Source organism: Cyprinodon tularosa, unplaced genomic scaffold (genome assembly GCF_016077235.1).
Source record: "Cyprinodon tularosa strain WSP-4 unplaced genomic scaffold, ASM1607723v1 ctg207, whole genome shotgun sequence".
Classification (NCBI taxonomy): Eukaryota; Metazoa; Chordata; class Actinopteri; order Cyprinodontiformes; family Cyprinodontidae; genus Cyprinodon; species Cyprinodon tularosa.
In genome coordinates, this window is record NW_024038767.1 from 979,872 (window position 1) to 994,038 (window position 14,167).

The following is a 14,167-nucleotide window of genomic DNA, read 5'->3' on the forward strand; positions in this document are numbered from 1 at the left end:
GCTGATTGCATCGACTCATTGACTCTTCAGCAATCCCTCACACTAAGCATGCTTGTAGCGACAGTGGAGAGGAAAAACTCCCTTTGAACAGGAAGAAACCTCCAGCAGAACCAGGCTCAGTGTGAGCGGCCATCTGCTGAGGCCCACTGGGGTTCAAGGAGACAGAAGCAGACATAGAAAAAGAAGCATAGATACAAAAAGCAACTGTAAAAGGCGGCCCCGTCCAGGAAACACACAGCCAGGCAGACGAGCTGCGAGCCAGCTCCCATGCCAGAGGACGGATGGCTTTACCAGTTCCACATCAGGATGATATCAGCAATATCAGCAATCATATCAGAATATCAGCAATCCGTTTTGCCCAAAAAGTAAATCTCCAACCTAACCACTCTATATTGGTCAAGAAAAATATATATTTTTTCCTTTTAGCTACATACTTATATCCAGTTGAATTCAACAGTTGGACATATACCGTATGTGGTGATAAAAGCTTATTTGTACTTTTTGCATTTGCATTTTTTAATATATATTTATATAGAAACTTTCCACTAGCAAAAAGCTTATTTTTACAATGTTTTTACAATTCTTACCTTTAACATTAATATATATTTAATTCATTCCTGCTGGTGACACCAATTTGCTCTGAAAAATCCTCTAAATCTTCAGAGTAGCGTTTTAATTTCAGTTATTTCAAGCCAACCTCCCATAAGCTGCCAAACATGAAGCAATCGCTCCTTTCTACACTGTAACTTTTATTAGAAACTCATTTGAAAATAGGTGGAAATAGTACTGGGAAATACTCTGCTTTTTTCCTATTTACTTTGCTGACTTTGCAAAGATTTCTTTTTTGTCATTATTTAAGAATATATATTTAAAAATCTGAGGAAATAATTTGTTTTTTTGGAATACTGCTGACTGAGACCTACAGAAATACAAAAATGATTTCCACAGCGTGATTCACAGACTAAAGTGAAAACTGTGATATAACCCGGTCACCTACTGAGGCCTCCTCCCCCTATTCTAGTGTTTGGCCATATTTTCAGACATGTAGAGTCAATCTGTATCCTCCCAGCTCTTGTTGCCATGGGTGACGATATTGTCAAAATCAAACATGCTACTGGAAGCCAGAGTCTAGTTTTAATTAATTGAATTAATTTACGTTGTTTGTGAGTGTAAGTTCCTCAGAGAGCTGTTTGCTATATGAACGTCTGCAGAATTCATCACATTTGTTTTAATTGGCAGATTTTCTCCTCCTATAGTTTTAAATATTACATCTCTGTTTAAAATAGGTTGACTCAAAAATGCTTTATTTGTATTTATTGAAATATATTTAAATCAGAAAGACAAAAACTCCTGATATCTTCCTCTGGTTTCTGCTATCTGCCTTTGTTTCAGTTAAACATTGTCCCATGATGCATTTCATTTTAAGTTCAGCTGCATCATAATCCTCTCAGTTCCTGAGTTGGTCAGCAGACCAGAGTCACGCTGATCCCTCAGAAACATGTTTCTATTTCACTTTATGTCTCCATGTTCTTTTTTCCATGTTATTGTTGTTCATCATCCTACTGTTTTCTTCATGAGTTCATTCACCCCCCCTCCTCTCCTCTCCTCCACAGCTCGGTTGTTAGCTGATGGTAAGTTCCCCTTCTCTCCTCCAAAGGCCTTCCCATTAACCTCCTTTGTGGTTTATGTCTGCAAATGATTTGAACTCACATACTGATTTCAGCTGCTGCTGATAATGTCTGAAAAAATGTTTCGACGTAGATAAGCTGGATTCTAATCAGTTTTTATCTTGTGCTGCTTTTTTTGTTAAAAAGAAAAAACATTTCTGCTATTTTTAAACAATCTCTACCAATAAGATGAGAATGGATTTGAGCCAAATCAGGGGGTTAATTTGCCCTGAACCCCCTGTCAATTTTATCCTGTCAAATTAATATTCTAACACCTGATAAACGCCGAGATAAAAACCAGCAGTTTTCAAATTAGAAATTTAATTACCTGTGTTTGATTGCATTGTTATTAAGTTCCTCTGCCTCCTTAAGGAAACCGTGTCATGTAGCGGAGCAGCAAAGGAATGGCTGCATAATCAAATTTTAAAAATGAGCAGGAGAAATGGTGTCAGGGTGATGGTGCTCGCTGTCTTTGGGCGTGGAATTGATTTGGCTTCAGAGTGCGTTCGTGTTCTCAGGAGCATTCCTGCTTTTATGCATGACTCTGTGTGTGTGCTCGCAGAAAGACACTCCTATCAGTGAAGGCCGGCTGTGATCTTTAATGGCAGTGTTAATATTTAATGGTAAGCGTGTTGTCAACAAAGAGCAGCAGGCTGGAGCTCACGGCTCGTATAAAAGATGACAAGTTCCCTGCGCCAGGTGGCTCAGCGGGGGTGTCACACAAAGAGAGGATGAGAGGCGTTCAGATCCGCAGCCACTCCTTGTTGATGGAGTGCGACAGCACAGGATTGATGTCGTCAAGCTCTTTATTGTGCGCCTTCAAAAGCCGCTGAAGCATCTATTCACAGTTAAGCTGCGTCAGATATGTGATGGGCAGATTTAGAAACTTACTGGGGCTTCCCCGAACACTGAAAATGTGCAAATTTAAACAAATCTTTATTGTGTGCTGACAGTCTGTGGGTGGTCTTCAAAGTAGTCAAGATGTCTTTAGAGAATTTAATTTCAATTTAGGATGAGCAGGGTTTTTTTTTTTTTTCATTCCTGTGCTCTCGACCTTTTTATGGAGTCTACATTAGCTACTCTGCTGTCATTAAAAATGGAAGAGCTCCACTTTATCACTTAGTTTTATCTCTGCTTATAGGATGTTATGGCAGGAACATTTTCCAGTAATCGTGATACGTTTCTGGGGTCAAAGATTAACAATTAAATACCATAGTCCACCCCAAATACTATGGAAAATTTATAAAATAGGAAAGTTGAACTTTTCATACTATTACCAAAGATGTACAGTAGGAAAAATGCACTGAATATTACTTATTGGTAAATATCCACATGGTTGTCTGTTTTTTGTTTCCTTTTTTAATTAAACATGAAAAAAAAATAGTTGAGCTAACATTCAGCTATAGTGTAGAGGTGGTAGAAGTGATGCTCTTAATAAAGTTTCATCTATGCATTCAAATCATGCTTTTTTTGCAGTTTTTGTTTTTTTGCATTTTTATTTTCCAGGATTTAAATAAAATGGATCCTGACCCTCACTGGTTGTGAGTTTTACAGACAGGGGTGGCAAAACTAAGCAGCTGCCTGGGGCCCTGGGTTCCTGGGGGCCCCATAAAACTCTTTTTACATGTATGGTTAATGCAGCTATAACTTATTTGTGCACATTAATTATTTTTTGATAAAAATCATTTTGCTAAAATGCCATCAGAACGCATTCAGTGTCCACCACACTGATCAGTCCATGTTCAGAAAGCAGCAAACTGAAAACAAGCGGTGCAAAGAGCACAATGTACAAAACATTGTGTACAAATCTCTCTATGTACAAAACATAGAGAGGAAAACAAGAAGAAAAGGGACAAGAAGAGAGGGACACAACCTAGAACAGATAATGGATGTCTATTCTATTAACATTTCTCTATCTGGAGAATGGGGCTGTTTGATGTGTTTTCTTCTCAGAGGGCCCCCTCCCTGTCTTTGCCTAGGGCCCCAAATTTCCTAAATCCATCCCTGTTTAACGATATTTTTCTTTAGTAGTATGATTAGATTTTCTTAGAGGGATTTTCATTCATAACTGCTGCTAAATAATGAGAAAATGTCGCTGTAGAGCACCAGGTTGTAATCCAAGCTGGTAATGTAACATATTTCCAAGCACTTTGGACGACTTTAAGAATTAGTGGGTGATGTTTTACTACTTAACATCAGTAATATTTATTATGATGCAGATGTTTCTTTTCTAATCTCTAACCTACATTTTCATAGGGTGAACCAGGCAGGGACCAATGTGCTCGGAGGGGTGGCTGAAAACTGATAGAAGTGAAGCCAGTTTAGCGTTAGTCGACATTAAACACACTGTGCCAACTGAAAACGAACAAGCAAAGCTTCCATATTCCTCAAAGAAATCAATAAGGACAGACTAGATTTTCATGAATGCTGATAAATTTACACAGATAATTTTACATCCATTTTGTCTAATTAATTTCTGGTTCTGCATTATCTGCATTGGGTTGATCAGTGGTTCTATATCTCTGCTTTCCAAGATCCCTGCAGACTCATAACTCTCTTTTCTTCCCCGTAAAGCAACAAAACTAGTTTTAATAAGAGCAAAAAGCATGAGTTGTGTTTTTGTTTTATTTAACATTTGTATGTTGATGTGAATAATTGATTAATCACTATAGTTTTGTTGTCAGTTAATTATTAATATCCTAACAACTGAAACAAATCTCATTAGCTAGTCCATTCCACCGTAGAGTATCTCTGCCGCCCCCTCTGTTGTAGAGGGGAACTGCTTCACCCATTGTTAGGTGAATTATGTTACCATGGGAACCCCCCCTCTAGCTCTGCCTCTGCTTCACAGTACTACAGTATTCATTTATGTACCCGTTATAACAGCTGGTGTGTTCTGCATTTTTATATTTATATTAAAGTTTTTAAATCACATTGTGATGTCACAGTGCTCAGCAAACACTGATGCTGACTGAGCAAATATTTTGTCTGTAAAAATTAAGTTAGATCAGTTATTTCCCATTTTTATGAAACTAAGAAGGCGTAGAAGAAACTGGTTTGTATCTCATATTAAGAGCACAGTGACAGTCTGGGAAATCAGAAGATTCATGGAAATGAAGCTGTTGTGAAATCATTCATAATCCAAATTTAACACGACTTTATTCACACTTCTTAATTTTAAACTCTTATTTGCAGAACCTGCTTTCTTCTCTGGAGCTCAATGTGAGTCTTAAGAAGCATTGAGAAATTCTCTTTGGGTAATCAGGGCGATGCTAACCGATGCTAACTGATGCTAACTGAGGCTGCGCTCATTCAAGAGCAGATTCCTTACCATTAAATAAAAAACTAATATCAACAGAAGCTGAATTTTTGTATTACCTGTTCTTAAATAAAAGTATGTTGCTGTCAAATAGGAATCAATGTATTTGCAGGTAAAACTGTTCTAACTGCAAAAGCACCCAGAGACCGCAGACCTCAGCCAAGCAGCACATTTAGCCCCATATTGTGACTTCAACCTAAAATCTGCAGAAGATCTGGATCATTACCACAGTTAGACGAATTGTTGCTTGGCATGAGGGACACCTCTGATAGAAATTTTATTAAAATCTTTCCAAATCCTGACAGACAGACACAACATCTCCTAAAAATATAACCTCCTTTTCAGAGGTAAATATTAATGCTTGAAAATCGTCTTTAAACATTCTGATCAGTTCCTCTCTAGCTTAAAATAATCTAATACATTGTTTGTCAAAATCAATAGAAAACTTCACATTTTTTTTATAGATGAAACTTGAGTTTCCTTATAAGGTTTTAGCCTGAATGGCCTATAATAGAGGTCACTGACCTTTTTAAGGCTTAGGCCTCCTTCATGGGTACTGAGTCAGCGTTCTACTAAACCTCATTCACAATAAACACCATTTCTTTATTTTCATTTCTAATTTTCTTTTAGATATTGTCATTTTGACAACTATATAAAAAATGTTATATAAGATAAATATGATAAAATGATCTACCGGTATTAATGATTTAAAAAGAAGAGCAACAGAATAAAAATACCCCCCTAGGTGCCCATGGGCACGGCTTTGGTGACCTCTGCCCTCTAATGGGCTCTCCAAGCATGGATTACTCTGAGCTTTGTCTAAAACAGATACAACTATGTCTCCTCTCTACTAACCCACACAGCCCCACATAAAAACGAAAATTAAAACATATTATTGAACGAAAATCCTGCATTCTAACAAACATATCTCGCTTCTTAGTGGTTCTCTTTCATGGAGCAATCAGCTGTAGAAATGAATTCAGTGTTTGGTTATAGTATGATTAGATGGAAGGAACAATGAAACGGGTTTTCTAGACAAGACAAAATAAAAGAAAACATGAGAGCTAGTTAGGGTTTTCTGATGTAGTGCTTGTAAGTCAGAGGAAAGTAACTTGAAAAGAAGCAGAAAGAAAAAAAATGTTGCATTGCTTTCCTTCCCAGATCAGGGGGAAGAGTTGAGATGCAGGATCCCTCGGCTTTTCAAATAATTCAACAAACATATTTTTTAAATTACAGTTTTTCCTAAATGGGTTCTAATTTTTATGTCATCCAATTTTTTTCTTTCCATTAAGACGTGCCAGAAAGGAAGCTGACATCCGATGAGGAGGAAGCCAAGCGGATTGCAGAGATGGGCAAACCAGTGTTGGGGGAACACCCAAGGCTCGAGGTCATTATCGAGGAATCATACGAGTTCAAAGTGAGTAAAGTCACACTTTAAACAAATAAGATGATTAAAAAAGGTGTTTTTTAGTGTAAAATTCTGCCATTGAGAGCTTTTTGTTCCCTGATATTGGATGGTACTGCCATCATGTGGTGAAAAGCGTGTATTTCTCGATGTAAGAACAATATGATGGAATGGATTGGAGAAACATGACCTCTATGTTAATGCTTAGAGTACAGTGGACAAGCTGATCAAGAAGACCAACCTGGCTCTGGTGGTGGGAACAAACTCCTGGAGAGAGCAGTTCATGGAGGCCATCACCGTCAGTGCAGGTAATGGTTTCTGATCTCACCTGAACCTCAGATTCTACGGTAAAATAGTTTATATATGACAATTAGGGTCTGCTGATAAAAGGATCTATAAAATATAAACTCATCTTGTAAACTTGTTTTCTTCTGCTTTGATACTAAATGCAGTATTTGAGTTCTCTGTGTTTAAGTCCTTGATTATTATCTCAGAATAAATCCAGCTGTTCTAAAAACAGAAACTACCCATCGCCCTGAACACAAAAGCACAGCGGTGGCCGCATCATGATATGGAGACGGTTTTATTAAATCAAGGATGGAGAAGCTGGAGAGAGTTGATGATAAGATGGATGGAGATTGGTTCCGCTGCAATTCTGAAAAAATGATTTTTGCAAGAATGGATTTTAAAAGTCCTGTATCTAGATTTGCAAAGCTGGTATAGAAATATCCAACATATTAGAGTTGGAACATAAAACAAAAAGCGGTTCTGATTAGAGTGCAGGCGGAAGTATTATTCACTTGAAAGTTTGGCTTTATTTTAGTGATAGTCGGTCTTATGCATTACAAGTCAAACACAAAGTGGAAAACAATTGAGACCTGGATGTTTTTCTTCTATTTAATGATCCCTCATTTGTTCTTTATTCTTCTATTAGCTGTCAACAAAAAGACTCTTAAGTTACTCCCTTGAAGTATTTTTAGAGTCATTTGTGTAAGGCGAGGGGAAATAAGTCTAACCAACAGCCAGGCTGTCCTTAAAACACTAAAGTCATTTCTCATCCTAAACGTTTTAAAGCTTAGAAAAATGTAATATCTGCACAACATGAATCACAGCTAGCACCACGGGCCTAAGATCTGCAGCCACAGTCTGAGGAGAGTCGATAAAGACTCTGGTTTTGTGGCTGCAGTGCTGAAATATTTAATCACAAGAGGCCCTCTTTACTTTTTGATGATCATCCTAGGCTGCAAAATGCATGCGTGTCACAAAGTCTGACATTAGGAATCATGACAGAGCGCCTGCCTGTCTGCTCCATGTCCTGCAAGCTGCTGGGACACAGGAAGAGTCCTCCTTAGGTCATCTGGCAGCCGCACTGTGGTGCAGAACCCAACAGAGAGGAAATCATTTCTATTTCTGTTTTTTGAAGCCACAATGAACTGTGCCGATGCCTTAGAGCTATTATCAAATGAAAAATGTACAATTTCACAGCGTTGTGCATTCCATATATTTTTACTTTCAAATTCCAAAATACATAGGTATTAGAACGTCTCTATGAAGTTCACCAAAAATATTTACACTTTTTTGATTTTTTTTTCTTCATGGTTACATCAAACCCACAAACTTCATGCATTCAAATAGAATTTATAGTCCAGCACAAAGTAAATTTAAATGAACATTTTTTTTTATAAATAATCATTTTAGAAGTATGCATTTATCTTCATCCATCCATCTGACCTTCTACTCTAAACTGAAAATAGTAATGCAACCGTTTTTGGCAATTACTTAACCACATTTAGTTACTTTAACACAATTGTTTCATGTTAGCAGAGTAGGACATAAAATAATTGTGTTCAAGTAACTAAATATGATTAAGTAAATACCAAAAACGGTTGCATTATTTTTTTCAACAGCTTCTCTTTCCCACATCATGATGCTGCCAGTATGCTGCATAAAGAGAATGATGCGTTTACGGTCATGGACCATTTAAGTCCTGTACGGTCGACAACAATCCATTGAACACAGGAACGTTTTTGTGTGTGTGTTAAAAACATCCACATATAACATGTTAATTACTATTTTTGTGCACACAACAGTAAAAATAAAAAAAAACTGTAATTCCCGTGCCATGCCACCGGAGGGCAGTACGAAACATGATGCTTTTGCAAGTAAAGCCTCAATCCTAAATTGTTAAATAGCAGCTCTTAGCTACTATTCCTTCACCAGACAGAAACATGAATGTTGTTGATCGCATTTGGACTACAGGCTTCCAGGAAAAGACAGGAAAAAATGAAAGAACAATTAAAGTTCTCGATTTTAAAACCAAAAATGTATAAAGCTGTGCATGTTTGCATGTGCTACATGCAGCAAACCTAAAGCAGTAATGATTATGCATTGTATCATTGTGGGATTTCTTGTAGCTCCTTAGTTAGGAAGCTTTTAAGCTTCCTTAAGCTAAATGAACTTTGATGTACAGCCCCCCTTTTCCTACATCCTTCCCTACTGCCAGCACCATTCGAATACAAACAAGCTGCAAAGTTTTTAAATTCTCTCTGGGTGCTGCTTTCTGTGGCTCTAAAACTACATCAAAGTAAAATGAAGTTGTGTTTGTAATGTGACAAAATGGGAAAAGGTTAAATTTTCCGTTGCAGTACAGCAGTTTAACCCAGACCTTAAAGCATTATAGGAGTTATAAGAGCAGCGCTTATTTAAATGAGTCCTATTAAAAAAAGAAACAAGTAAATTTATTTTGCTTTTTTTTTCCTTTGTGGAAAAAAAACTTTTTCTTTCTTAATTGCCAAAGAAAACAGCTTGTCCTTCGTGGCCTCTGGCGCTGACAAGTATTTATCACACATTTGCATAATAGCAACCTCGGGCTGAAGTCAAAAGGATGTTTCATGCTGAGAGATAAGTGAACGTGCCATTTTAAGTGATTTTTGTTCTCCCTCCTCCTCCCCTCTCCATCACCTCTCATCCCGTTTTCCAAATCTCCTCCTCTGCCCTCTATTTTTTTCTTCTTCATTGATTTTAATTTTCTTTCCTCTTATGCTTTCTGTTCTTTCTGCACTCTAAATTCTCCTTGCACTCTGTTATTCTTTGTTCTCCCTCTTCACCTCCGTTCTCTCTGCTGCATTGTGCATCAATCTATCCTCTGTTCCCCTCAACCCTCCATCCTGCCCCCCCCCCCCCCCCCCCCCCGTGGACCCTACTTCCGGCCAAGAGATGAGGACGAGGAGGACACTGGGGAAGAGCGGCTTCCTTCTTGCTTCGACTACGTCATGCACTTCCTCACAGTGTTCTGGAAGGTTCTGTTTGCCTGCGTCCCCCCCACAGACTACTTGAATGGCTGGGCCTGCTTCATCGTGTCCATCGCCATCATCGGCCTGCTCACGGCCGTCATCGGTGACCTGGCCTCTCACTTTGGCTGCACCATCGGCCTCAAGGACTCAGTCACAGCAGTGGTATTTGTGGCTCTTGGCACATCAGTCCCAGGTGAGCACAGGAATAGCAGCAGCTCTTAACGAGGACATGTTTGTTTCTGAAACTTTTATGGGGTCTTATTTATAAGCCTATGCTCAGGAATGATGTCTACAGATTTCCTGCACTTTATCTTGTTGCAAATTCCAGATTTTACAGCATCCTAGTTTTTTAATATCACTAATTTATCCCTTTAATCGTGGGAAATTATTATTTCACAAATTAAAGACTTCTTGACATCTGAGAATGTTTGTTCTTTCTTGTAAATATGTCAAATAAGTTTTGAAATTTCTGAGTTAGTTTGGTTTTGCTGAAATTGACTTTGCAACAATCTATTTTTGTTTGTTTGTTTTATGGTAGATGGTAAAAATGTTAAATGGTCTGTGCTTATAAAGCGCTTTGCTCAAGTCAGGAGACTTGAGCAAAGCGCTTTACACTATATTCAGTCATTCACCCTTTCATTCACACACTGATGGTGGCAAACTACATTGTAGCCACAGAAGCACTGGGGCTCACTGACTGAGGCGAGGCTGCCGTACTCTGGCGCCACTGGGCCCTCTGACCACCATCAGTAGACAATGCGTGTAAAGTGTCTTGCCCAAGGACTTAACAACACTGAAAGCCGGGCCTTGAACTGTCAACCCTGCGGTTGCAGGGCAAACTCCTGCATCCGACGCCCTTTTATCTACAATGGCTCTAAAACTCCATGGACTTTTAAGCCAATGCAAATTGAATAAAAGGCTGGAAAAACACAAGTAGAAACCCTTAAAAGAGCTGGTTCCTTATGATCAGCAGATGCAAAACTTGAACTTGATTTAAAAATGATTAAGTGCAAAAACTAAACTCGAGCAATATTGACTATGAGCTATTGTGACGAAATACATCTTGATTTGTTTAAAAGTGGAATTTGTTTCTTAAATTTACAGACCAACAAGGATGTTATCAAGGATACATGATGGCATCTTTTCACTGAGTCAGATGTTTTTTTTAGATATACCTTTGCTTATATTTTGCTTTTTTTCATGTATGATCATTATCTGTTACATGAAATATTGCAACAATCCAAAGATATTGTTAAACCTGCAGTGATACAAATTGTTGGCCATGCAGAAGGAGATAAATAGAGTTTAAGTCCACAAATGTAAAGTAAACCCAGAGGCGCACCTTGTCAACAGGCAAACCAAGCAACTGCTTGGAGCCCCGAGCCGCTGGGGGGCCCCCGAGAGCCAGCTACTGTACACCCGGTAGATAAACAGCAACAGGCAAGCATGAAGTGGCAACGCTATAGTAACTGAGGAGATGCACAACTGCATATAAAAATTCAGATTGGATGGAATGTTGATTGACATTAGCTTTGCCCAGTCAAAATCCAGCCCAGCCCAGGTGGATGACTTCCCTTAATGAAAATGAACGTGGCCTAGCGAATGGGTGACGTTGTAGGCCTATCGTTCAGTAAATTGGAAAGCAATTACCGTAAATTCTCTAATATTGGCATGTATTCCATTAGCGGCCGGGACTCTAACATTGGCCGGTCTCGCTGTCAGAGGAGGTAAATAATGGCCGGTCTCTAATACAGGCCGGGGCTATAAACGTTTTTTTCAACATTATACTTGTGGTAGTAACATACAAGTACCACAGTCCTGCGCAGCTGGACGACAGGCCCTGACTGCTGCCCGTCTGCGCGAGGAAGAGAACAGACACGCAGCAGAACATGAGGAGGAGCGCGAGTGATGAGGAGATTAAAGGGAGAGATGAAGAGGAGGAGAAAAACTGAGGAGGAGGATTAAACAGAATTGGAGGATTTTTTCTTTTCTTTTTTACTTCAAACCAAGCGAGACATGGTAACTGTACTTTTTCAATAAATGAACCTAGTGTTTTATAGGTTCAAATAGACACAAAATCTCATTTTTATTCATTCCACTGGTAGTCTGTTTTGCTCAAATAGCAATAGAGGCCTGTCTCTAATTCTGGCCTCTTTCCAATAAAGGCCTGGACCGCGATGCACTTGAGTGAAATAAAGGCCCGGGCCTATATTAGAGGATTTACGGTATGTAACTAAGCTGAAGGAAAATGATTCATTTTCCATGTCTCAAGAGAGACTTTCAGGACTGGCGCTTATTTCCATAGAGTATAGTGTGTGAAGGTCTTTGGATCTGGAGGACTTATGTCTGCATTTGCACAAGCCAAGGCCCGTAAGCAGCAATTCTGGAAGCAGTATAGGACCCTAATAATTTCACTACACTTACTATAGCTACTTTATATTTTGTACAAAGTTTATATTGGGTTTTTAAAGTAATTTACTGTTTTTTTTTATTTTATTATACATTTATTTTAATTTATTAGTTTATTCTTTACTTTTATTCTTTTATATTTTCCAAAATAACACGGTTGTTCATGTTTAGAACATTTGGGGAAAAAAAGGTTTTATTTAATACATTTTTCATTGGTGTCAGATTATTTATAGCCTAACATAATGGTGATGAACACTGGTCAGTATGGCCCCCTAGGATTTTTTGCTTGGGGCCCCCACAGACTCTAGAATCGCCTCTGAGTAAACCAACTGAGATTTGTTTCCATTGACTTGTTTTATAGCCCTAGAAGCGTTTCAAAAAAAATTATTAAGCTAAAATATTTAAGGCCTCTTGTTGGACAGTAAAGGAATAGCATTAAATTTCATAACCTATGTTCCAAGTCTCAGATATCCGTTTATTCAGAACTAGATTGCACAGTTCCTTGTCTAAAGGAGATAAAGCTACGTTTTTTCTGCTTGCTGAAATTCCTGCAGAAACTTTACCAATCGATCCGACTCCCTTTTTATGAAAAATTTGGTTTTGAGATTTTTCAGGTCCTGCTTGTTTCTGCTGAGTTCTGACAGTCATCCAAAGTTACAGCCGACAGGATCCTTCTGGATCAGAACTTGCTGATGTTTTTTTTTTTTAGCTAATCTTTGCATTTATTTCTCACGCTCACTCTTTAGGTAAGAAGTGGAAAAGAAAACAAAAGTGCTTTAAGTTTTCCAGGTTGCCATTTGTCAAGATTAAATGTATGTAAATGTCATGTATTTACATGTAAGATGCATCAGAAGAACATGTTAAAACAGGACAGTGGTGGGCGTGGCGGCTCTGGACCTTAATCAACTGGTCATCAAAACATCAGTTTCGTTTTCAGTGTTTACAGCAATTTGTCAGAGAATTAAAACTGCTTCAAGTTTTCCATATTTTTGTTTTTGAATTTCCAACCGACAGCTTTAAAGTAATCGGTTGGGACTTATGCAGAGGATAATTGTGAAGTGGAAGATTTTTCTGCTCTGTAATAATGTGACAACATGAGTCCAAGTGCAATGCTATTATAAAAAAAATCATTGGCTTTCTGAATAATTACAGCATTAAAAAGAAAGAAAAATATCAGAGGAAGTCATTTGTTTTCAGAATTAAGGTTGATTAAAAGAGGATAATTTAGCTAAAAGCGGTTAACCCTCTCAGGCTCAAATTAAGTTGTAGTTGCAGGAAAAATCTGATATTTGGAGAAAATGATCATATGGGGTAGAAATATACAATTCAGACTTGTTTTTGAGAGAAACCTTCACATGCAATGAATTCTGGGATGTTGCAGATTTGCAACAGTGGCCCAGAGTGGTAAATTAACACTGAAGACTGAATCTGATATGAACGTTAACTTTATTTTAATGTCACAAACAAAAAATTAACAAAACAAAATTCAAGAAAAAATGTTCTCTCACAAAATTAGAGACAACTTTTTCTCAAACTTTTTCTCCACCGACATCTGAAAACCTCTGGAGAAGGCCGTTTCTGTTGAACTGTTGCTCAAAATATAGGCAAACTAGTAGATAAAGCATGTAGAATCCATTGGTACCTGTTTGGGCACACGTTGCAAATCCACAACATTGAAATCGAGATGCCTCTGGTGAAAAACCCAGAGGAGATAAAATCTACTAATTGGCATGTGTCATATCTATACACATTCAGGATTCATCTTATGTAGTATTGATGTCAAAATAATGGAACTTGGTAGTGATACTTACATAAAATTGGTGCTTAGAAAATCTGTTTCAGTGACACCAGAAGTGAGTCAGGGGTGCCATCTGGTGAGCAGGAGAGAAACTGTTTGTTGCAAATGCACAACTAAGTCCTTCTGTTGTACTTCTGAGTAACAAAAGCTCTTAAAATATGGATGTGGAGTTATTAGCTAAGTGGCATTTAGATGTTGCAAATCTGCAACATCTGCCTGGAGAGGGTTAAAGCCTTTTCAACCAGTTATGTGATGATGGTTGTCTTCCTTCTGCAG

The 14,167-nt window shown here is 38.2% G+C and overlaps 1 protein-coding gene across 2 annotated transcripts in view; it reads left to right on the forward strand.

Annotated features, from left to right (window-relative positions):
- slc8a3 (solute carrier family 8 member 3) overlaps positions 1 to 14,167 on the forward strand; it is a 189,668-nt gene that overhangs the window by 173,630 nt on the left and 1,871 nt on the right. The window contains exons 4-7 of one of the 2 annotated variants that reach the window (XM_038285109.1): positions 1,614 to 1,631; positions 6,279 to 6,403; positions 6,600 to 6,699; positions 9,608 to 9,877. In XM_038285109.1, the coding sequence (XP_038141037.1) occupies positions 1,614 to 1,631; positions 6,279 to 6,403; positions 6,600 to 6,699; positions 9,608 to 9,877 (513 nt within the window). The remainder of the gene's footprint in view (positions 1 to 1,613; positions 1,632 to 6,278; positions 6,404 to 6,599; positions 6,700 to 9,607; positions 9,878 to 14,167) is intronic. The other variant, XM_038285110.1, reaches the window with a different exon arrangement.